General features: G+C 37.5%; 2 protein-coding genes across 2 annotated transcripts in view; one reads left to right on the forward strand and one right to left on the reverse strand.

Annotated features, from left to right (window-relative positions):
- LOC139150144 (small ribosomal subunit protein uS12m-like) overlaps positions 1–26,589 on the forward strand; it is a 629,842-nt gene that overhangs the window by 340,582 nt on the left and 262,671 nt on the right. The gene's annotated exons all lie outside the window — the stretch shown is intronic.
- LOC139150131 (exocyst complex component 5-like) overlaps positions 1,882–26,589 on the reverse strand; it is a 32,942-nt gene continuing 8,234 nt past the window's right edge. Inside the window, exons 11-20 of the mRNA XM_070722308.1 lie at positions 26,011–26,217; positions 25,260–25,419; positions 22,518–22,626; positions 16,942–17,065; positions 16,111–16,197; positions 14,066–14,177; positions 13,436–13,592; positions 10,513–10,571; positions 9,862–9,963; positions 1,882–2,271 (exon numbers count right to left, since the gene is read on the reverse strand). Coding sequence (XP_070578409.1) covers positions 2,185–2,271; positions 9,862–9,963; positions 10,513–10,571; positions 13,436–13,592; positions 14,066–14,177; positions 16,111–16,197; positions 16,942–17,065; positions 22,518–22,626; positions 25,260–25,419; positions 26,011–26,217 — 1,204 coding nt within the window. The 3' untranslated portion in view covers positions 1,882–2,184. The remainder of the gene's footprint in view (positions 2,272–9,861; positions 9,964–10,512; positions 10,572–13,435; positions 13,593–14,065; positions 14,178–16,110; positions 16,198–16,941; positions 17,066–22,517; positions 22,627–25,259; positions 25,420–26,010; positions 26,218–26,589) is intronic.

Genomic DNA, 26,589 nt, shown 5'->3' on the forward strand with positions numbered 1-26,589 from the left:
GTACTTTGATTACAGGTCCTCAGAGAGGATAGAGTCCTCTTCATTAGGTCTGTGATAAAATACTGTGATAAAAATACTTTTGAATAAATTCGCTTGATACATGTCTGAGTTCAGGACATGAAAAATCATAACAAAATTGCCGCACAGCAGCTATATTGAATCGTATCACAAAACAAATTAACGTGCATATGTATGACCAATCGTATCACAAAACAAATTAACGTGCATATGTATGACATTGGTCAATCTCCTTTTACCAACTTTGAATAAAATCGCTTGATACATGTCTGAGTTATGGTTCTGGACATGAAAAAACGCAATAAAATGGCCACACGGCGGCCATATTGGATCGTATTACAAAACAAATCAATGTGCATAGCTATGACATTGGTCAATGTCCTTGTACCAACTTTGAATAAAATCTGTTGAAACATGCCTGAGTAATGACTCTGTACATGAAAAAATCATAATAAAATGGCCGCCTGGCGGCCATATTGGATCGTATCGCAAAACAAATTGACGTGCATATGTATGACATAGGTCAATGTCCTTGTACCAACTTTGAATAAAATCGATTGAGATACGCCTGAGTTATGGCTCTGTATATGAAAAGATCGTAACAAAATGGCCGCACGGCGGCCATATTGGATTGTATCACCAAAAAAATTGAAGTGCATATCTATGACATTGGTCAATGTCCTTGTATCAACTTTGAATAAAATCAGTTGAAACATGCCTGAGTTGTTGCTCTGTACATGAAAAAATCGTAATAAAATGGCCGCCTGGCAGCCATATTGGATCGTATCACAAAACAAATCGACGTGCATCTGTATGACATATGAAGTAATCCTTGTACCAAGTTTGAATGAAATCGCTCCAGGCATCTCTGAGATATCTGCGTGAACGGACGGACGCACGGACGGACGCACGGACGGACGCACGCACGCACGGACATGACCAAACCTATAAGTCCCCCCGGACGGTGTCCGTGGGGACTAACAACCATTGTTTGAACTAGCATCAATAAATCTTCCAATGGTGAAATGTCTTTGATAAAAGCTTAAATTTTGCTGGCATACATTATAATTGCCCATAAACAAACTGTCTTCATCGCTAAAGTTGGCTGACCTTTTCTACAGTACACTGAAAGAGGTGGAAAAGGCTATGATATCAATGAATGTGTCGTAAGCTTGGAAAATACTGTATGGGTAAGCTCCCTTAACCCTTTGAACCTGGCTCATAAAAAAAATGTCCGTATGATGTCATAGGTCACCAGGGGGTCAGGGTGCAAAGGGTTAAAAAGAGATGGGTTCTGGAGTTACTAGGGCCCTGTAACTTCCTATGAGGGGTCCGCATAATTGTTGAAAAAACCTCAACATTGAAAATTGACAGAAACTGGGAGTTGTCGGGAGACTACAACTGGCATGGCAAGACCTGTGAGGGGAACATTTTTGATAAGCTACATCATATTTCAATTTGAGCACCTATCTAATTTGTGTTTAATCTCATCAGCAATATCCCTCTTCAAGTTCTCTCCTGAACTGACAAGCTGAGGAAAATCCACACAGAGTCATGTGATATACATGTGACAAAAACCCTATCAATTCGATCAGAAAAAAATAATTACGATTTAAAAATCGTGGAATTAATAGGAAACTAAAACTGCCGAAATAATTTAGTGGTCGAATTAATTGAAACGACGATAATGAAATTTATGCGAGACATGTTTGCTATGTGGAGACTGCTTCAAAGCATTGAACATTTTCATATTTGGTCATACATCCACACAGCGGGCATAGGATGAAATCAATTCCACCAGATTGTTTCATACATGAAAAAAAAAAGTATTTCCTGTATTGTAGAATTTTAATTTGTTACTTTGACTGAAAGATGCTGTAAAGCAAACCTCACTTGGCTGCAGTTATGCATTTATGACAATGTTTTGATAAATTTTGGTATAATACTCAAGCTCTGGCTCTACATGTACTTCTACAGACATGGGGCACGAAGACTTTGCTCCATTATATTGCACATTATTTTTTTTCATTTTCTACACTTTATAATCTAATTTTCCTACACACTACGTTTTGCTGCCATTTCTTTGAATTTCGGTATGATCTTTGCTGTTCTACTACAACTTATTGGCTATTTTTTGTACAGGTCCCTTTCAACTTCTGGACACGTCTATTTCAACTGTTGAGCTATCTTAGCTGTCTTGAAATCAGCTCTGAGTCCAATGAACGATGTCACCGTGGCTCTGTCGATTCCAGCCTGAAAACAAACAAACAAACAAACAAAATATAACATATCTTGAAAAGATCCTCAAACTTTCCTGTACTTTGCATTCATTGACCATATCCCTCTCTAAGAACACTCTACGTCTGATATGTAAATCACTAGTCACTATGGTAGTTTTGTTGTGAAATGTTGACCCATGCACATGGCATCTGCAGCTGCCAAGAACTCAATACAACTTTAGTCTTTGTGCAACTATCTTTATTACTGAAGCTTGGAGTCAGATCCTTTGACATGTGATTATCACAGTTCCAATGAGAACACTGGCGGTGATGAAGTACCAATTTTGCCATATGTCTAAGAGTGATTACCGAAAGCTTAGTAAAAGATTTCAGACAAACACTAATTTTTCAATATCACTGATGGAAAAGTGATGTCACTAGTCCTCTTACCAGAGAACCAACCTAAGCCATTCAACACCTTGAAACATGCTGAAAGATCGGTTTACAAGATACAGAGATATCCATGTAAATACAGACCCTTGAGACACAGTATACTGTGGTGAAATATGAGACGTATCTCACTATACATCAACATTATTTGACTGTATGATTAGCTTCAAGAACATGTTTCTGTTTTATTGACACACACATACAAAAATTACAAATAGCAGTGGCGTTTACCCCTTCACCTTGCAAGTTATCAGGAAAATTGTTGCCCATTTTAAATGTTTAAAATACTACCACTGTGACCCATTACATATTATCTGAATTTTCATGATGATCAGCTGTGTAATTCTGAAATGATGAACAAAATGGCATGGTTTTTGTTTTTTTTCCCCTTTTTTCTTTGAACTAAATCTATTTATTTATGACCTTTCAGCTGTTACAGATTCTTTTTAATAAACTCATATCTTTCCTCGCATCAAAATCCTGCCAGCCTCTTGGTGACAAAACCAACAAAATCCCTAATATGCCAACAGATGTGAACCATCTCTTTTACGATAATGATATCACTGAACAACTCTTCATTTTCTTTCTTTAAGATGCTCATTGCTTCAGTCCGGCAGGTTTTTTAAAAAACCCGCTAAAGGCAAGCTTACTGGGGCGTTTCTACAGCAGTACAGACCTGCTTCAGTATTCTGGTTTCCTGTAAAAACTCTCCAGGTCCCAGCCAAACTTCCCCTTCTGGATGCTGACATTGCTAGCAGTAAAACAACGCCAGTCCCTGATGGAAATGGCAGGTTTTAAATAGAAAGCTTTTGTAGTTGCTCCGAGACACATGGGATTACTATGAAAGGGTTTGAAATTGATACTTAATGAGTAATTTGGGTGTCACGAGAGAAAATGTGTTGAACTTATACACAGGTAAATCTAGCATCTACTAAAGTCTTTAGTATCAGGAGTAAAAGTAGAAATACACAATTGAAAATTTCGAGCATCTGCTGTTTAAAGCCCTTCTTCACTCTTCACTCCAAGTTGTTACTTTTCTGTTCAACCTAAAAATATTCCACTGGATTATACCACAAATTAATTTTTTCATTCATTTTCTTTGTCAAGAAGGAAGGGAGTTGTCATTTTTTTCCCATGGGGTTTTAGAGAGTTCACAATTATCTAACTTAATTCAGTTGAAATATGTTCAACTTTTTAAGAGTGAAATTGCAGATCAAACCACAGCGACCCAATAAGTTCTGAGTTTTTCACACTGTTTTCTCTATCATTTTCTCTTCTTTCTTCATGCTCTGAATGATCGGAATAAATAAAATAAATGGTTTATATAACCTAACCTAGCCTCTGTGACTCTTTATTTATTTTACACTCCATTACAAGGACGTATATCTCTCATACACACATGCTGTAATTAATTAGTCAACACAACTAATTATGCTAATCCGTGGACTTATCAGAGGTTGGTCAACATCGGAAAGATAGTGATGTTAATGAAAAAGGAGAAGGTATGAAGATCTTGGGAAACATGTCCCGAGGACGTCCGTAAACCTAGTGGACGCTTATATATTCATGATATGCGCAAACAAACACTGCTCATTATTCAAAAATAAACGGGAAGTTAGATCGAAAGGAACGCTGGAAACGCGCATGCTTTTCGTTGCCAAGTGCCAAATTCTAACATAAGTAGACATGGTCCTGCTCCATGTAACAAATGCCACCCAGAAAGTATCGACCGACCAAGCAGAAAAAGATCGCCGGAGTTGCCGTTTCATGAGTTTTTCAACAAAATTATATAGATGTATGTTTCACGTCGTCGTTTTCTGGGAGTGTATATACCAAGTATAATTTACAAACCATGTCGTGATTCAAGGCACAATGGTGACACATTAGCAGGAGCACACACTGGAGAATTTTGACCAGCACTGTGAATTTTTTTAAATCAGTCACCTTCATTTCTCTGCACTCGCTATTAACTCCATGTCTACCGGTAACATACCGTTATTTTCTGTCTCAAAGTATGTACCAGCAACTGGCCTTTGACGTCAAGTCGGTTGTTTTCTGGTATACGGTAGCAACCAAGCTCATGACTAGAATCATGACTGTACGGCGTCAAAGAGTTAAGCTCGCCGTTACTTTTTTCGCATAATAAAAGAGAGTTGGTCGCTACATGGAGCTAGTTTCTTGCTCCATGGTCGTTACTAGTCTGATCGATTTTCAATCGTGCCTTATGCTGTTAGTGCACAAAATTCCGAAAGAAGCAGCGCACGGGCTATAAAACTTCGTTTGTACTGTTAGGCTAGCTTTGGGTCCATAGCTGTGGTGTTTTTCGGACGGGATTTCTGCCTTTTACGGCTGGTTTTGACTTTAACGTCACCACCACAGCCATGGGAACGTCCATGTTCTGCCCGACAGCACGCCTGTCGTAACTTTGTTTGTCGATATTTCGAAAATTTTCCACCAAATTGCCAACACTCATCGACAACATGGTTATTAGGGGCCTACCACTACAAGAAATCCGCTAAAATCACCAAACTATCGCCGTTTTTCCAGCTTTTTCCGACATGACTACTCGCAGACCGTTCTTTTTCTGGTGTACAATCAGCGATTGACGAGGCTCAGTGTAGCCCGTCACTAAAGTCACCTGAGCGGTGACCTCGCAACATCGAAACACAAACTGACATCACCGATGATGTTGTCCACTACTTTAAGAAGCCTGTGAGAATTTTTACCAGCACTGTGGATTTTTTAAACCAGTCACCATCATTTCTATTCACTCGCTATTATCTCCATGTCTGCCGGTAACATATCATTATGGAGAAGTTTAGTTACACGAAATTACGTTCCATCATCAGCTGATCAGTGATAACCATACGTCGCGTACGTGTAGAACATACGTTCGGAACGGCAAACAACACCTCTACACATACAAAATGTAGTCATAATTACGTGTAGTATTTTTTAGATATTCTTGATGATTTCCGCGAATTTAGACAAGAAACCTTGTAAACTATCATGGAAAACATCTTTGATATCATAATATTTCGTAGAGTTTGCACCAGCGCAAGAAGTACTTGCTATATGATTTCCTTACATGAACCATGGGTCTATTTTTACATCCATGCATGAACGAAATATTCTCATTCCACTTGTTATCTGACGCCGCCCAACAGAGTTCTCCAAACCATATAAAAAACTGTATCAAAGAAAATCGGTTGATTTAATTCAAGATACGAGCTAGAATATTCCTCATATAAAAATCAATGTTTCTTAAAACTTAAACGAATTTCCAATGTTTGTGAGAAAAAATACAGCAAAATTATCGAGAACGCACAGCTAAACTGAAAGGCAGACGGCCGTCCCTCCACCCACGGACGGTGGGCAGACAAAACCTTAGCAACACCACCCGATTGAGAGAACCACGCTAAACCACACGAACTTTGACCCTAGTCAAAATCAGACTTGTCCCTGGGAAATATGTTTACAAGTTTGCCCACATATAAACAACGTAAAGGTCAAAGGTTTCAACTTCCGACTTCCTGCTTTACGGACGTCCTCATGCCATGAACTGCAGGCAAGGCACTGGCAGGGTTTGCACTGTTCGCGACCATTTAAACGTTTGAAATAAGAGTAGCTGGCTCTCCTCGGCCATCGAAATACATTGGCTGCAGTAGATTTTCGATAAATGGTCATGACTGGCCGCAATTTGTTAATTTCTGGACACATTTCAGGAGAGCTTCTTACCTTCCCGTTTTAGTAACCATTCCTATCTTTCGCGATGTTGACCAACCCGTAAAATCCCTGATAAGTCCACGGATTAGCATAATTAGTTGTGTTGACTAATTAATTACAGCATGTGTGTATGAGAGATATACATCCTTGTAATGGAGTGTAAAATAAATAAAGAGTCACAGAGGCTAGGTTAGGTTATATAAACCATTTATTTTATTTATTCCGATCATTCAGAGCATGAAGAAAGAAGAGAAAATGATAGAGAAAACAGTGTGAAAAACTCAGAACTTATTGGGTCGCCTGTGATCAAACTAGCTTTACAAAAGATCCCTTTGGTTTGATGTGACAGGCCTTCAATGCCAAGACATACACTGAATGTAAGTGAATATATGCAACAATTAAGATGCTCAACAAATTCAAAGGGATTGACAACAAAAATGAAGGTCAGTCTCTTCATTGTATCATACTTTGATTTGCACTTTCCTCATGCAGGTGAATGCCTTGTCAAGAGATTTGCTGTTTTGAACAATAAAGCAGAGGGGTTTTGATTATTATTCTTCAAAAGAAATCTAGGACAAATGTGATGAAAACCACCTAATAATATATTTATAAGGCCACAGTCTGTTTATCATAAGTAGCAACCTAAAAATACACAATAATTTCCAATATTACAAAGGAAAAATGCTCACCTAGAAAAGAAAAACCAATATGTCTTTCTGAAAAGATAGTTGATTTGAATGTAATTTTTGAAGGTGGGAGCTTATTACGAGCTAATAGTGCCAACGCTATCATATTATTGAGTGGCGGTGTTTTTTTTGATAACGACAGGAAATTGAGTACTGCTAGAAGTCACACTACTTTATTTCATTCACATTTCAAATGAGATGATGATGATTTCTTCTGACTCAAGCACTTGTTTTTTTTTCCCGTTTTTTTTCCGTTGCTAGGTTGATTTGGGAGCTGTCGGATCTAAAGCACGCACCTATGCGAGGTTCACTGCGTGCCTGTTTTGGTACCGCTGGATGAAAATTAAAATGGGGCTTTCAAAGCAGATCGGCGAACCATATATGTCACGCTGAATTGGAATAATAGGCTAGCTTTTTTGTGTTGAGTGAATATAATCCCATGTGACGATATCATTTGTGTAATGAATTGAACAACCCCGAATGAAACATTACTGCGTGGTCATTTTTATGGCTTTTCTCAATGCACTTTTGTATAATTAATGATTTAAATTTAAGAGCGGTGACTGCTCCCTAAACAGTGCTCCTAGGCTATTCTATTCAGATTTCTTTAACATTAAATTGATTAATGTTAGAATGGCTTGTTTGACAACATCTTCATGAAGACTTGACACAATGGCAAATATTGGTAAGATGAATATCCCTTGCTAAAAAAGGTTACCATTGATCATAAAAACTGTCAAAATTTACCACAAACTGACATCAATCATTACATCATTGACATTTTCTTCGCTGAAAAATAAAAATTTCCCAGGGTGTTACCAAGCAATAGTATTTTATGCATTGCCTATTCCAACTCTTTCTCTCATTTTGGTGAAAAAAAAATTGCCCTATTTGATTTCTCTGTATTTATTTCATATTTTGTGGTTTTTGTTGATGTTTTGTGTTTCTCCTTGCCATGAAGTAAAATTTCCTGATTCTCACAATGCTATACTTCTCATCAGGAACAACGACATCACTACCACAAAGTGCCTCAGATTCAAAATACTGGGAGAAACACAAAATCATTGTTATGCACTCTAGCACTCATCCAGTACGGACAGGAATTACTATGAAAGAAAACACAAGGGATGACTGGAACAGCTTGACACTGGGAAATGCATACATGCGAAATAAAAGTACAGCTTAACCCCAAAATATGCATCCAGCACTGACATCAATCACACGCAATAAAGATACATATTAAGTAGGGCTTTATGAGAGAAAACAATAATCTAACTTAATTCAGTTGAAATATGTTCAACTTTTTAAGAGTGAAATTGCAGACTCAAACCACAGGCGACCCAATAAGTTCTGAGTTTTTCACACTGTTTTCTCTATCATTTTCTCTTCTTTCTTCATGCTCTGAATGATCGGAATAAATAAAATAAATGGTTTATATAACCTAACCTAGCCTCTGTGACTCTTTATTTATTTTACACTCCATTACAAGGACGTATATCTCTCATACACACATGCTGTAATTAATTAGTCAACACAACTAATTATGCTAATCCGTGGACTTATCAGAGGTTGGACAACATCGGAAAGATAGTGATGTTAATGAAAAAGGAGAAGGTATGAAGATCTTGGGAAACATGTCCCGAGGACGTCCGTAAACCTAGTGGACGCTTATATATTCATGATATGCGCAAACAAACACTGCTCATTATTCAAAAATAAACGGGAAGTTAGATCGAAAGGAACGCTGGAAACGCGCATGCTTTTCGTTGCCAAGTGCCAAATTCTAACATAAGTAGACATGGTCCTGCTCCATGTAACAAATGCCACCCAGAAAGTATAGACCGACCAAGCAGAAAAAGATCGCCGGAGTTGCCGTTTCATGAGTTTTTCAACAAAATTATATAGATGTATGTTTCACGTCGTCGTTTTCTGGAGTGTATATACCAAGTATAATTTACAAACCATGTCGTGATTCAAGGTACAATGTTGACACATTAGCAGGAGCACACGCTGGAGAATTTTGGCCAGCACTGTGGAAATTTTTAAATCAGTCACCTTCATTTCTCTGCACTCGCTATTAACTCCATGTCTACCGGTAACATACCGTTATTTTCTGTCTCAAAGTATGTACCAGCAACTGGCCTTTGACGTCAAGTCGGTTGTTTTCTGGTATACGGTAGCAACCAAGCTCATGACTAGAATCATGACTGTACGGCGTCAAAGAGTTAAGCTCGCCGGTTACTTTTTTCGCATAATAAAAGAGAGTTGGTCGCTACATGGAGCTAGTTTCTTGCTCCATGGTCGTTACTAGTCTGATCGATTTTCAATCGTGCCTTATGCTGTTAGTGCACAAAATTCCCGAAAGAAGCAGCGCACGGGCTATAAAACTTCGTTTGTACTGTTAGGCTAGCTTTGGGTTCATAGTGCCTCAGATTCAAAATACTGGGAGAAACACAAAATCATTGTTATGCACTCTAGCACTCATCCAGTACGGACAGGAATTACTATGAAAGAAAACACAAGGGATGACTGGAACAGCTTGACACTGGGAAATGCATACATGCGAAATAAAAGTACAGCTTAACCCCAAAATATGCATCCAGCATGGAGGAAATACATCAATCACACGCAATAAAGATACATATTAAGTAGGGCTTTATGAGAGAAAACAGGAAGCACAGAATGGTTGGCAAAGCATAACTTCAGGGGGGACCTTTCATAGCAGCATTATCACGCTTCTACAGATTAAGACTCTCACTTACCAACTGTTCCCCGGTGCAGACTTGCTTGAGATTTTCAGGTTGTACGACGAGTAGATTGCAGAGAGCGTGAAGAACATCAAACAATGATGAAACTAACGGACTCTGATAAAGCAAAGGAAAGACATACAAACATCAGCAGGCTGGTATATCAAAACAAATCATGATATCATAATAAAGAATGTTCATACAGACTACCCGTATAGGGTTATATTCAGCATTGATATCACACACCATGTGGAAGGTCTTTATCATACTACAGTCATGAAAAATTACCAGGTACATCTTCGCTTCCTGTCTAGCTTGTTATCTACATGGTAAAATCTGCCCCTCCGGGCAAAGAGATAAAAGTGTTTCATGGTGACAGTCATGGACTGCAGATATAGAAGAATTTGCTAACATCGTCCATTAAGCTTAACAAAAATTTCTACTTTCAGATATTTGTAAAGTATCCATTACTTCGTTGGTGACAGATTTTAAACCAAACTAGCACAATGTAGTATTCCTATGAAGATCTGATATGTCGACATGATGAAATATACAGTACTTAAAAAAGGCTGAACAACATGAATTTTTTTACAAAAAACTTGAGTCTGCGGTAACTGCAGGTTGTAATAAACAGGAAAACAACAACAAACAGTGATATCAACAAACCTTAAGCATTTTGACACACTTTCTGTACTCATTAACATCACAGATAGCCAGCATACCACCTGTCAAGTAATCAGACACACCCTCATGAAACATGCTTTACATGACTGTTTGATTAAAAACCACCTACAAATCAACCACTGAATAATGGTTGGAGTGGTTTATTCTTAGCATGTCCATTACAATAGGCATATTGAGCTCAAATCACTGAACAGAGAGAGTGGACTTGTATTAATGAGGCAAAAGTATTGGGGTTTGAAACAATTGAGATCTGCAGTGTCAAACAGTTCAACCATGATTGCCACTTTGGCGGATTCAAAAATGTCCTACCATGGAATTTCCCCACATCTAACATTTAATATACTAAAGTATGTTTCAAGCTTTGTTTTCAAACTTTGCCACACCAAGGAGTGCACGGGTATCCCTGGAAACCAAACAAAGCACCGGTATCCCTGGAAACCAAACAAAAACAGTCCTACTGACTGTTCCTGTGTGCTGTGACAGCCCATTTTCACACAACCTGAAAAAAGCTAAATTTTATCCGCTTTAAATTTTATCGTCTCTCAGGGAGAAATGTTACTGGAAACAACAACAACAATTTATCTATACATGTAATATGCGTACATGGTCACGTCTGCAGCTCATGAGTACAGAGGGGATTTTCAAAGGCACACAATAGTCAGAAATGTGTAATTTTGAGCAATAGTACGGATGAAAGAAATACTACTCATGTCAGGAAAGAGAACAATAGGGCAGAATTTGTAGTTAACACTTAGAAAGACTTAAGAACTTTGAGCGGAAGTAACAACTTCATTATTCAGATTATTACAATAAGGAGTGGAAGTTCCTTCTCAACTGAAAAATTGGAGACAATTTATTTTCATTTCCTGAAAAGAAGTACAGCATAGTTGGTTGACATAGTGTTGACTCAATCTGGTCAGATTCAGAATGATTTTCAAAAGGCATGCCAGCAATCTGCATCCAGTGTTGATGTACACGAGACCTAATTTCAGCATCAGATTCAAGGAACATGTATTTTGGTTCCATCAGGAAGTATCTCAGAATGGTGGAAACCACCAGACCTAGGATCATGGAGGATTCACATCCTACTTTCTAGTGTTAAGATAAACATTTCACTTCTATTGCATTTAACCAATGTGCATTTGATACTCAATTATCAGACAGATGTGCTGTGTGGATACTGTCCATGACAAATCTTAAAGGAAATGGTAGGCACTTTCGGGGTAAAATTCTGTATAAGGTACAAAGAGATTTTGAAAAAGCCTAGTGTTGTAATATTAAATCCCATAATTTTTTTTTTTTTCACTTTTCCTGCAGAATTATTTTGGGCAAGGTGATACACGTAGCATTGCTTGTAGAAGGCCATGCATTTGATGAACTGTATTTACTAGGTTTCATTAAAATCAGCATCTTTTCATAAGAAAAATCTATTCATCAATTCGTTTCAACAAAGAAATTGTGCTTCAACTGTTCATTAAGAAGTATTCAAATTTTGTACAATTCCTGCAGTATGAGATTATATCGATGAAGTTTATTAGAATTCTGATTTCAGGGTCAGTACTAGATTTTATCAGCTCATAAATATTTGTAAAGCTCTTAAAGGCTGGGAATTTGATCCCCCGTATTAAGTTTGTTCTATTCTGTGAGAGGATTATGGAGGTGTAACAGCCTTTTATTTGCCATTGGAATTGTAATCCAATAAGTAAATTCCTGGCAAGACAATCTGATGCTAGACACAGGCCTTTAATGACAGTGTATATAATACCAATCAATTTCTCTGTGTGTTTTCACTTTCTTTCCAGGCAGATGACCCTGGACAGGGTCACACATGTGATCTTTAATGTTAAAGGGTCACATTCGAAATAAACAGTACCGCAGTGTGCTAGAAACAAAGAAGAGATCTTGCAAAACTAGAAAAACAACAAGAAATATTTAAACCAGAAAAACAAGAATGACAAAAGTAATTAAGGTCTGAAACTTTAGGTACTGGAGGTCAACTTCAGCAACATGCATAGCAGAACAAGCCCCTCTTAGTTTGACCGTAGACGGTCTTTCCCCCCCCCCCTCTACTGACTATGGTTTCAGCAGGTCTGTTAATATGTGACAGTTCATAAACAATGACAGGAAATGACTCAAGATCAGTGGAGTTGGCCTGTTTCTAATGGTATGCCATGCACTCCTGCACATTTGCAGGATTTCACTTTTTCTTACCTCATTTGCACATTTTTGACACTGACGTGTTCATTTGAACAAATTCACATCTCAACCCCTGCATCTACCTGTACACCAAATACTGAGTTTTATGGCTTTGGCGGTATGGGAGCCTTGTGTGTGATGGACATACATCCGCACATACATACCCACAAAATATACAGACATACTGACGCCACCAAATCATCATATAAGCTCTTTTTGGTATTTATATACAAAACCAAATATGAGCTAAAAAGGGCACACCATTTGCTGGTCTCCAACATTTATTGTAACAAAAATTTAAGGGGAAGCCAAGCAAAAATTTTGAACTTCTTTTGATGTGATTTTATCAAATGTAATTTTGTTTGTTTTTCAGTCAAAACAGAAACATTTGTTCTTCCAAGAATGGCAACAATGGCAATCAATGATCACAATAATAATTTCTTGGTTTTTGTTGTGGACACCTGAAGCCTTTTCTATTTTAGACAAACTGAATAAAGGAAACTATTGATTCAGAAATATGTCCAGAACTGACATTTTATCTGCCACTGTTACGCCCATAATTTCTTCACCAGAAAATGTACACAGTACAGTTACATTTGTGACAGATTCGAATAAATATTTTTGAAATTCAGAGAGCAAGTCTCATTTCATCACATTCGGCCTGTGGTGGCTGTGATCTACACTCAAGTTGACTTTGAGAGTCACCTACCGACATCGTTGTATGTAAACTGCTGCAGGTGTTCATAGATTGTTCGATGGAACCGAATCCCAAACTCTGTCAGTACAGTGCTGACATTCTTCCCGTCAAGGGGTTTTCTAACGTTGGTTGCTTGTGTGTTAACAAAAGCCACTACTTTGCTGCATGCCTAGAGGGAGAGAGGTAGAAACGAAAATCTTTACAGATAACACAGAATCAGAAGAGGCAAGACTAGACACGACTGGGCCCACCTTAGGAAATTTGACAGATTAACACAATCCTAGGGGGTCTAGCTGCTTCAAAACCTGTAGGAGGGCCCCCCTGAGAAAATACTATTGTTTCCACAATGAAGACTGAACCAAGTGTTCTTCAAGTATGTCTAATAAGATTTGTTCCATTACAATAGTTTGTCGAGACAGAGACCTTTATTCTTCTTCTGCGACAAATTTCAATATTATGCCCTGACATTTAGACAAGTAACTGAACTTCTTTGTTTGGCTACAGCAGTGTCATAGAACACAGCACCTTAAACTGGTCGTCCCATCCAAAGTTCATTTATTTCTCTGTGCAGAGGTCAATAAATAGTGGAGTGGCAATAGGACTATATCGGCAGACGCTGTTGAAAGCCTTAGAACAACTTACATTGGTGTACAACGTCATTGGACCCAACACTTCAGACTCTGGTCTGAAATCAGTTTTCTTCTGCTCAGTACTCAGGATGTGTTTGACATATCCCATGACAGCGTTCAGTCCTCTGTTGAAGGTAAGAGAAGACAACGGTGTGTCAACATCATTCTCTATTAATCAGTTGATGAGAGAATTAAATCAGTTATCTCAAATCTCCAGACACAATTATCTCTGCCGCATAAATAGACTTTCCTCCAAATTATTGCAAAGCTTAATTGTGATGCTGCAAAGTTGCAAATCCTGTTGGTGAAAAAAGACAATCAACCTTTAAGTGAGGTGATACCTGCTCAAGGCTAGGGAGATGATAGCTTTTTAGATTTGCAGACCTGTAAATCCTTTCAAAACTGCTAAAGATGCCATCAATTCTCATTACCATAAATATGATTTTGCCACCTAAGTGAGTCATAAAAGTTTCAGGTAGTCAGCCATATTTTCAATATGGCAGATTTCTACAGGTAAAACACATTACACAGATTACAGAAGCAAAAGTAAATTTTTAGGTTATACAGGAATTTAATGTCAGAAATGCCTAAGAGAGATGAAAAGATGAATAGGTTTAGCTAGTTTCACGATTACACAAATGTGTTAAAGGCACTTATGAAATCACTATCTCAAACTCTTGCTGTGGTGAGAAGTCAACTTTTTACCCACAATGCATTTAAATGTCATGTAGTTTGTGCCCCTAACACAATACACAATCTATTTAAAGAGAATTGTCTATTGAGAGAGGAATTTAAAACCACTACATCACACTGTAAAACAACGCACCGCTGATGTTAATTGTGTGTTTTATACATCACTCACTGCACTAATGCAAGATTGGTAATATCAAAGTCATTGTCTTCAGAAATTCTTACAGCAATTTTCCAGGTGTATTTGGAGATCAAATACACCATTTTTCAGGTGTGACTGCATGGTCAACACACCGTGCAACACTTAGAACTAACAGAAATGTCTTCATTACATTTTACAATAGCGTACTAGGTAATTGTCACAACTCAATAGTCATTTAACAAATCCATGAGTTTCCATGTGCTTGTACCCGCCGCAAAACAGACCTGAAAAGCAGAACTGAAAGACTCCACAGAAAAAAGTGATTAGGTCATCCATTGGTGATAAGAAATTTTATCATCCAATTATATCCTTGGGGCTATGCTTTCATTTATTGGCCAGGAAAGCCTATATTTAAAACATAGAGTTGTTATCAAAGGGGAAGATAGATAAAGTCCAGTATCCTTCAAGAGTTTCTAAATCTCACTGCACTTCTTGCAAAGATTTGTGGTGTTATGATATCACATGCATCTCCACATCTTCAGCTGATATGAAATATTTAACTTTTTTCCATGAATATAATTTTGAGGCAATTTGTAAGAGATACGTTCCAAGAACTAATGAAAAGCATACCTGATTTCAAAAAGCAAAACTCTTGACAACTGTGATGCTTTTGAACAGTTTAATGTACAGAGTGTAAACTTTCTGTTACAATAGATTGTATAAATTCTTCAAGAGTAACCGGTTTATCATGAAACTGTCTCTGCTTTGTAAAGCCATTGAGATGATTGGTCCTAACCCTCTAGCACTACTTAGCTTACAGAGGTAACCTCAATATGGGCCAGCACTGGTCAATAAGTCTCTTGCAATAATTATGAAAGTTGGCAGAAAATCTTCACCCAGTTTTGCTAAGTGAGGGAAAAGAGATTTGCTATGTCCAGTAGACCAAAGTGCTGAATCATGCACAAAGCTAAAATTCAATTTTATCACCTCCACCCATCCAACACCACCTCAATAGCTGCTAATACTTCGGAATTTATGATAGCTAAGAAATTCATCTTTAAGTTCCGTCATGGGGAACAATTTTAAGTTTATATGGCGATTAGGTAAATAGATGGTGAGACCTTTAGAACTAAACAGCTGTCATTTCCAGTTTATCAATCATTAATTTTTGATCATCAAATACATGACGTGCTTTAACCATCAAATATAGCATGTCCTGAGCTTACCTGTCAAGTCCTGTGTCTATCTTGGCTTCTATCTGTTCCATGATCTCTCGTTTCTTTTGAACACATTCCGTGTGCTTGGGTGAGGTACTGTGGAAGGGTAATGATGCAAATTTTAATAAAATCTAGAAAGTTGTTAAATTACTCTTTATTCAGTTTACACATTTCATTCATATTGAACATCCCCCTTTTTCACTCTGAATGAGAAATGATGAAAATGAAAACCTTATCATTTTCAGAAATGAATGAGAAGTCTGGCTTGCTGGTCTATGGATGATAAGAATCAAAACACTGAAAATTGTGACAAATTCAATTTCCATTCTACAGTCTCATTTCAGATATCTTTGGTCATTATATCTTTTGTACGACAACTATGATTTGGTTTTTCTGAAATGTTTTGCTTTGCTTGACAAAATGTCAAACATACTCTTATTGAACAAATAAATCACTGTTCTATGGATTTTCAAATTCCTCTTTTTATTAAATCACATACTGCTCCATGTACCATGGCAACATGAAATGACAGTACTTGGCAACCGAAATGGCAGTACTTCAAATTGACTATCAGTGGTAAAATTTTCAAGACTTCCGTCGACTACTGGTGGCAGAATTGCAGACAATATTTTCAAACACTGCTGTCACATCATGTCAGCTGCAATATCAATTCATCAAATACAGAGGAGAAGAGAAAAGACAATGCTGATGGTGGGCTCTAAGTAAGTAGAACTTCACTGAATAGTTTCATGCACTATGCAGTAATTTGATGGAAAAGACCATACCATTACCAATGAGGGGGAAGGGTACAAATTCTGAGGGGCATTACAGTACACTTACTTAATCAATGGGACAAGGGTATCGCTGAACTGTCTCTCCAACAGATGGAAAATGGCATTGGCTTCCCCGACCACATCAAAGAAATACACCTTTGGTGGAGTTTTGGGGTCTTGAGGTGGAATACCTGAGTACAGAAACAAAAACAAATGATAAAACACAGGAGGAGAAAACAAGGAGGTCATCGCACTGGAATAGTGATGACAAATCTGAACAAATTAGCATACTTCATCTGTTCATGGAACATTTCACGTCTCAGCTACAAAACATGTCATTGTTATTTATTTCACAAATTCAAATCTTTCACTCCCAATACTCTCTACATTAAAACGTGGTTTCTGGCAAAAACCGAAGAAAAGGACCAAAATCCTGTGGTTTCTCTCTACATTTCTCTGTACATGAATCCACCATTTCTAGCAAAAACAGAAGAGATGGACAAGAGTCCAGTGGTGAAACATTAGCGAGAAATAATAAGTAAGTTGTAACTTCATGGTACCAGTAACTCTCATTCAGAAATAAAAAGTGGTTCAGCTGAATGCCTTCATATATGGCAATATCAGGTGACCATGACCATGGCTTTGATGTGCCAAGTTTGTAATCTCTTCCATGGTCACTCGCAAGGCAATCTTTTACTAATTTCATAAACTGTTTGCCAGTACATAGAAATTTTCAAACGTGTTTTAATACTTATCCCTTCTAATTCTCACTTTCTCTTGAATGAAAAAATCCAAATAGTTTGATATCGTCCTGTCAGGTATGAAATCAAGCTCATCAGAGTCTAAGTTGCTGAGTAGAGCGATTGCTTTCAACAGTAAACAGAAAAGTAGAATTTGAATGATAGTGCAAAAAGAAAAGGCTGTAATTAATATTATGGTAAGCATGACCGGTGTGATCCACAGTGTAAGGTGCGGAATCCAGAATGATGACTTCATATTTGAGAAATGCTATGGAAGGCTAGGCATCTAAGCAATAAATGGAAGTCTCATCATGTAACCATGGTTACCGCCAAGATAAGCCCTGCTTCAGGGGACGAAATAGCTTTCGCTCAAGACGCTGCCTCAAGGTTGCAGGAGAAATGATGGCATGTTTAGATGTGGGATTTAGAGCAGTGGGTGGCTCTGAGTAGGATGTGATGTGGCGGTGAAAATACAGCAGTTGAGTCACAGTAAGTGGGAGGATAAAATGATGAACTGGATCTAGTTAAATACATGATGAGAAGTGGACATATTTCACCATCAATTTGTGCCCCGACTTAAAATACAGCACTTTAGAAACTGCTGCACAAAGTCAGGCAGCCAGAAGGGAAACTCAACTTTTCAATGTGTCATTTACACTGAAAATTTGTTGAGCAGATATTTTTTTTTAGTTTTTGATTTACAAGACTGCTGTAATGAGAGTCCTTCCACTGTGAAACAACCATATCCCACAGGGAGGTTAATGAAATCAGTAGGTGTGAATTGGCATTACGGAATAAACAAGTCATTTCGTTGATGACACAGTCCCCACTTGTTAATGGGTACTTTGATTACATGTCCTCAGAGAGGATAGAGTCCTCTTCATTAATTAGGTCTGTGATAAAAATACTTTGATACAGACGGCGCTCAATGGCCAAGAATGAGTTCCATGGTGATGAAAACATAAAACCAATGTAGGCCACCATCCTAAAGTTCAGAAAAGAGTCAACTAGGAATTAATCAACAGGATGTTGCAAAACATTTTCGCATACAATTCTAACACTTGACAGATTATCACTGGTACCATATTTCATAAAGTTTGGTGCAGTATTTACAACACTATGAGATCAACATCTGTATCAAGTTTCATCACATTTGACGTTGTATTAATTTGTGGCTATATCACCCTAATTAGGAAAGTTCATACTTATGCAATTACAAATTAATTAAAATGACACTGATAAATGTCTTTTTCAATGTTAAAGCAATGTGAGCTAAACATCAGTTAACATCTGTATAAAGTTTCATGAATTTGATGCAGTACATATTTCTTGACATATCAGCCTACTTACGAAACTTCAATAATTGACATGTTACTGCTACATGACGTGAAACAAATTGACGAGCATATGTGTGAAATAGGTCAATGTCCTTGTACCAACTTTGAATGATACTGGTGGAAATATGTCTGAGTTATGGCTCTGTACATTTTAAAATTGTAACAAAATCACCGCCATGCAGCGATATTTGATCTTACTGTTTAAAAAATCAACATGTATATGTATGACGTAAGTCAATGTACATGTACCAACTTTGAGTAAGATCAGTTGAGACTTGCCAGAGTTATGGCTCTCGACATGAAACAACCATAACAAATTTGCTACCATGTGGCCATATTGAACCATCTCGTGAAACCAATCAACATACATGTATAAATAAGTCAATGTCCTTGTACCAACTTTGAATAAATTCGCTTGATACATGTCTGAGTTATGGTTCCGGACATGAAAAAATCGGAAAAAAAATGGCCACAAAACAAATCAATGTGCATATGTATGACATAGGTCAATGTCCTTGTACAATGAATAAAATCGGTGGATAAAATTAGTTGAGACATGCCCAAGTTTTGGCTAAGGACACGAAAAAATTGTAACAAAAGGCTGCCATGCAGCCATATTGGATCATATCATGAAACAAATTGACATACATATGTATGACATAGGTTAATGTCCTTGTACCAACTTTGAATAAAATCGGTTGAGATATGCCTGAGAGTATTATGGCTCTGTACAAGAAAAAATCGTAACAAAATGGCCGCAAGGCAGCCATATTGGATCGTATCACATAACAAATTGACATGCATATGTATGACATTAGTCTATCTCCTTGTACCAACTTTTAATAAAATCGGTTGAAACATGTCTGAGTTATGGCTCTGTACATGAAAACATCGTAATAAAATGGCTGCCTAGCGGCCATATTGGATCGTATCACTTAACAAATCGATGTACATATGTATGACATTGGTCAATGTCCTTGTACCAACTTTGAATAAAATCGGTTGAAACATGTCTGAGTTATGGCTCTGTATATGAAAAAATCGTAATAAAATGGCCGCCGGGGCCATATTGGATCGTATCACAAAACAAATTGACGTGCATATCTATGACATTGGTCAATGTCCTTGTACCAACTTTGAATAAAATCGGTTGAAACATGTCTGAGTTATGGCTCTGTACATGAAAAAATCGTAATAAAATGGCCGCCTGGCGGCCATATTGGATCGTATCACAAAACAAATCGACGTGCATCTGTATGACATATGAAGTAATCCTTGTACCAAGTTTGAATGAAATCGCTTCTTGCATCTCTGAGATATCTGCGTGAACGGACGCACACACGCACGCACGCACGCACGCACGCACGGACGCACGCATGGACATGACCAAACCTATAAGTCCCCCCGGACGGTGTCCGTGGGGACTAATTAATGTTATTTAGTGAACGGTCCCCCACTGCTATCAGTCTAAATGATTCTTTTACAGGGCATAGGGCTGGAACATCCTGGTCACTGACACAATTCCACCCCCTGTGCCTTATCAGTACTTTAGAAGTCACAAGGCTTTGACCTGAACACAATGTGTATCCATCAAATTGACGCCAGCACTGCTTCTTGGAAGATAATGAAGTTTGCCGTTGGATTGGGTGAAAAAAGTCAGAAAAGGAAACTGCATCAAACAGGCACCAACTTCCTTGAATGCAACACACTGAACATGGAAATACCAAATTATGAAATATGTAAGAAGAAACCAATCACACTAAGATCTTTTATGGTTTCAGTAATGTTTAGATTCAGGGACTTTGAAAAGATGATTGCTGGATCAGTACAGTTGACTATCATATAAAGTATTTATCTATGATACACAGAAAGCAACTCAGAGGCTTTTTTCACAGATATTTTTTTTCAATTTTTGTATTCCTTTTCTTTTGAATCAGCTCCCGTTATCTGAAACTTTATGCCAGATCCTGGACATACAAACTTGTGCATGTTTAAGGGACATTAACAAATTACTATACTAAAGGCTTTATCCCTGGGGTATCTGTAAATACAGATACCAATTGTGATAACTTGAGCTGTACTATTCAAACTTTCATATTATTCTATTCCTAGCACACTGTACTCCTACTGGTCCACTCTGAACAATAACATATCATAAAATACAGTCACTCCAAAGGAAACAGTCCTTCAGAACTTCCAAGATCAAAAATTTCTAAAACATATGAAGTGCAACATACACTGATATACAGAACTACTACAGTCTATGAATGATATCCGTTGATGGAATCATTTGAACAAAAGGCATGTTTACTGTCAGTGACAAATACTGAACACATTTTAAGATGAAATGTCACAGTGCATGTAATGTTGTATCTAACCTTTGACCTTGTTATTGTCCACCCATCTGGTGAGCCCCCACCACCTTCACAAAAAAACCTTGTTGAATATCGCCACATATTTTGAGGGTGATCACAGCGCGGTGACGTGACTTTTTCAAAGGAATGGCAAACAGCAAGATGGATGACTTTGAAGTTTTTACCTGACTGCAGCAGAAGATTTGCACCTGTCATAAAACTCATTCTAGCATGGAGAATACAAACACTACACAGCTCACCAAGATGTCTCATCAATGTAATCCTACTGAGAAGTCAAACCATAAATTTTCATGAAGAGGCATTATTTGTTTATAGTCATGATCCTGATAAACTATAAAAACAGATCCAAAAAAATTCAAACCGCATTTTCAGAGATGGATGTGAGGTTTTTGCACATCCTCTGCCTTTTTTTCAGTCGTCTCTCGCAAGTTACATGACTTTAGTGGACAAATAAAGTTAGTGTGTTCACCAGGAAAATAAAGCTTTACGATAATAGGATAGCTAGCAGACGTGAAGTAAAATATTCATGAGGCGTGGAAAGACTGTAATTCACTTTGCCAATCTTCGAGAAACCCATGTTATATTGTTCTGCTGGGAAAGAAGCTCCATATAAACATTTAATGGGGTGTAATGCACTCAGAAACTGAAAAAAGAAGTGTTTAATCGGTATTTTGCTGCCACTTTTTCTTCAAAGAAACATAAACGGAAACAATTAGAATTCAATTTCCTCCTTGCCACCACCAGAGAAAAGATACCTCTGATCAGCTTGTGCTTATATTCCCAAAATTTTCGTTGGAATTCCACACAACACAACAGCTGCAGTTAAATGTGCACAAGAAAAGTTCCTTTTTCATCTTCTTTGTTCCGCTCAGTTTGATAAACATCTGGACAGAGTGGCCAGGTTTGTCTACCATGAAGTAGGCCTAGTCAGAGCAAAATTGAAAATATCTGTATGTGCAGCCAAAAATGCCTTGTGCAAAATGTGTTTTTGCCAATGTGCAGTGGTCTAAAGAGGTTCTCTAAGATTAGTCCACTTCTTTACAATTCTTTATTAAACCAATCGTAGAAGTCGCACAACAGGTGAATGAGTCTTACAATCACAGACCGTTACATCCCCTGATATCATGCAGGAAGTTCCAAATTTTTTATCTGAAAAGAGCCGTGTGTAAAATGTAGTATTCTGTATCTCACCTTGTAAGCCAATGTCCAGCGCATAGTCGATGTGTTCGTAGCACAGATTCTCAACCAAGATAGAGAAGATGCTGGCAGCATTGTTTGGTAGTTCTGATTGGCTGGACAGCTTTAGTGAATGAAGAAAAAAACAACAGCAATTGATCAGATTCAGAGTATAATCACACAACCTTTGAACCCATCTGATGAATCAACTTTTCCTTAAGAAGAAATATTTCATATCGGGAGTTAGTTTCTATAAACCTGCTGTGTACTTGTAGGAAATGATCTTATCAATTGCATAAATGGATGACCGATCTATCGACATGTACTGTGATTGTATTGAACTCCTCTGATTGGTTACTTTATGAGAATTAATTTTTTATAAATCCGCAAGGCATTTATATGTTTTATTCTGATTAGTTCAGGGTTAAACTGCTCTGAACTTTGGGAGCAACATAACCCTGTTTCTAAAAGGAAGTTAAATTTTCGCGCTTTCTTCAGTTATTTGTTCATTGGCACTGAATTCCAGATACTCTTCCCTGGTAGACAGTGTTACAAAACTTTTACACAAAATTGTCATTCTTGATCCATGACAAAACTGTTATACATGCGTGTGGTAATACATCGTTTTCATATACCTTTAAAACTGTAATAGATGACAAATGATACAATTGTTTGAACTCATGAAGTTATATAAATACTACTAAGTGTTTGAGTTCCCTTAGCCTCGACTACAGTGTTTTGTTTTGTGAGAACAAATTTAAAAATTCTGTGGACAATGGAGTAGACTGGCATATGCAACGTGAACAGCATAAAGCAATGTAACACACAATCATACATGTTGTTTGAAGCTAGAGGTTATGTTTTTATGAGAGGGTAAGCATGATTTACGTTGCAGTATAAATAAGATAAAATTTTTAACCATAAAAATATTTTCAGATTGTACTTCAAGGGGACTTAAATCTGTTTTTTTTTTTGCCTCAGCAAAGGTAAGATCCATGTAATTTTTCCTCATCAAGTGATAAAAATAGAATGCAGGGCTCGAAATTAGCGGTAGTCCCGCGTCCACAGACTACCAACTTTTCCCTGGGGCTACCAAAACCCATGAAATGGTAGTCCACACGGACTACCAAAGCTTGGGACATGAAATTACTAAGTGAACGACATGATGTTGATCGCTGTGACATGATCGACGCTCAGACAGTCATCCCAGCTGGACACAGAAAGGCAAGACAATGACTTTGCTATGCAAATTAAAAGGCGACAGTGCAGTCGAATTTGTTGGGACAAACTTTCAATAAAATATCATTATTTGAACTGATGTACTTGGATGACAGGCTCGGGAAATGATGGCTAATAAAAATTCATTTTCATAGTTATTTAATCACAATGTATCAGTCACAATTAAACACAAAATTATTCAAACTGCAAAGAAAAAGCTGCCGGGCCATCCACAAATTGCGCTTTCGGAAGTGTACGAGATCATTCCATGATAGTTTACTATGGTGGAGAAATATAGCCAAAACTGTCACGAAAGTATTAGAACATGAATGTACCAAGTTGTCATCCTGAATCCATAGTCAATTTATTTGTAGCAATGTTATCTTTACACGTGCTGAGTGAAAAGTCGTTGTGACAGTCATGGAAAATATCAAAATTGACAAACAAGCTCTGCGTATGTGTGAATATATAGGTCGTCAAACTTTGAGGCGTCACCGTTGTCCACTATACATGCTATACCGTTCTCCTAAGGCTATGATCTGCAGGTATTGATGTCAAATGACTAGAAAATTCACTTCCTGGATAGAATCATGCAAAATAAATCTTTCATTGTCTAGATATAAATAAAAATATCCTTTACAAAAAACTCTTCATTCATGCATGGGCTACCAGACCTTGTCACTGGGCTACCAACTTCAGAAAATGGTAGCCCAATGGGACTACCAGGGAAAAAAGTTAATTTCGAGCCCTGGAATGGTATATGCCCGTCATAAAAAAAGAATTGAGCCACACACTGTCAAAACACATCTAGGGTGGATATTGAGGCAGAGTAAGAATACCATCAGAAAATCACAGTTGAGAGTCTCATAACCAAGTTTACCAGCCATGCCAGTACTTTCAGCAAGGTCCTCCACGTTTGTAGACATTATAACATGGTAAATTATTAATGCCTTAATCATTAATGGGATTGTAATGGACGTTTCAAGGAGCAAAATGGCTACTGTAAGATTAAATGACAAATTTCAAATGATTCCATCAGTAGAGTGTGTGTATACAGAGCTAAGGCATTTTATGTAGGGATATATAAGAAAAAGATTACAGACGGGAATAAAAAATAAATCTATTGCTAGCCTGCCACCACGTGATCAGTTATGAAAATTCTGTTGTTTAATATTTTACTATCTCTGTTTTGATCAAAGTGAGCTGTGAATATGAACTGTACTGTGTGACACACTGCAACGTGGCCTTTAACTTGCATGAAAATAATGAGAACCAAGAAATGTCTTCCTATGAAACACTTTTTTCTATCTGGTAACAACAGATACTTGTCAAAACTATCGACTTACGGGAACTGACAAGAAAGCATAAGTACCACATAAATGAGATATTATGTTTATGAATCATTGTTACTATTTAAAAACAGCCAATTTACTCTGGAATATTTTAGCTATTTATTATGAAATCAAAACCAAATGCATGTACACATTTTCCATGGTCTTAAATACCAAGCAGCACTGGTACACGGAGAGCACCACTTACCAGTTGACATCTAGTAAAGGCCTGCTTGGATTCATTGAGTAAGCTAAGTCCCAAACTCTGTGACAGGAATATTTCACCGCCGTAATCGATCACCGTCGTTGGCCCAATGTTGATGTTGATGTTGGTTTTGTTTCTAAAGCGGGCCTGCAGATCATGTAACCTACGGAAATTCAGAGTGCAATGAAGTGTATGACTTACACCCAAGTTCATCACAATGGTGGCAGATTTCTATTGTTGGTTAATGGAAATATTGAGCTAAAATGCCAATTTTTAGGTATGGACCTGTTTCTATCCAATCATGGAATATCAAAACAGAAGGAACACTAGCTCCAAAACAATTAAGCTGAAAAGTAGACCATTCCAATGCTGCATCTTGTTATTTCTAGTCTTGATATCCAGTTTTACAATATTCACCAACAAATTCCAGGTAAAACCCCATTTTTTTACAACATTTGTATGCCAAATTTGGGTGTGTGGGACTACATTTCCAGAATGAGTTCAAAGACTTGGAAGGTGCAAAAAGACATCTTAACTTGCCGGCATCAACTATTAGAAAAGTTCATGATCAAGAATCCAACTATGAAAAGGAAACAAATTGCCTCACTTTGAATACGGTATCATGTTGTGTTTAACACAAAGAAAACAATCCAATTCAGCGCTTGAGAAATCAAGCAGTGAATACAGTAGCTTGAAAAAGTGGAAAGCTGGGTACAATTTTCTCATCATCCGGAATATCAGAAAGGTCACTCACCCTCCAGTTTGTATCTGTCTTTTCTGATGATTCAGTGACCCATAGTAACCCTCCAGCATGGAAGCCATTTTTTCTTTCAGATAGTTTGTTTCCATGCTGATGTATTTATCCAAATAATTCTTAAAACAGTCTTTGGTAAGCCTTGACAGGAAGCTTGCATCAGAACCAAGCTTGAATTCAGTGAGTTCAGTGGACAGCTGGGCTGTACTGAAATAACCATGTGTAACTATGTAAATTTACACATGTCAACACATACGGAAGTGTGGTACTGTTGATCAATCTTAGGGCGCCCTCTCTGGCCACACTCGGTAATTATTTTATTAGTGACTTCATCACATTTCTTGTGGTGGTTTGTTGATCATTCATTCGGTACCTCTGATTTAACAGCACAATTACCAAAAGAACTTCACTTTTATAAGATTTCAGCACAACTCACTGCTTTTGACAGTCTTTCAAAATTTAAGGAGTTGTACCATTACAATATTTATGACTGTTACAAAAAAATGAACTCACAAAAGATTTGTGCTGACAATAACACATATTGATGATATGCATCTAAATATATTACAGGTTAAGATT

The sequence above is a fragment of the Ptychodera flava genome, chromosome 14 (assembly GCF_041260155.1).
Source record: "Ptychodera flava strain L36383 chromosome 14, AS_Pfla_20210202, whole genome shotgun sequence".
NCBI lineage: Eukaryota > Metazoa > Hemichordata > Enteropneusta > Ptychoderidae > Ptychodera > Ptychodera flava.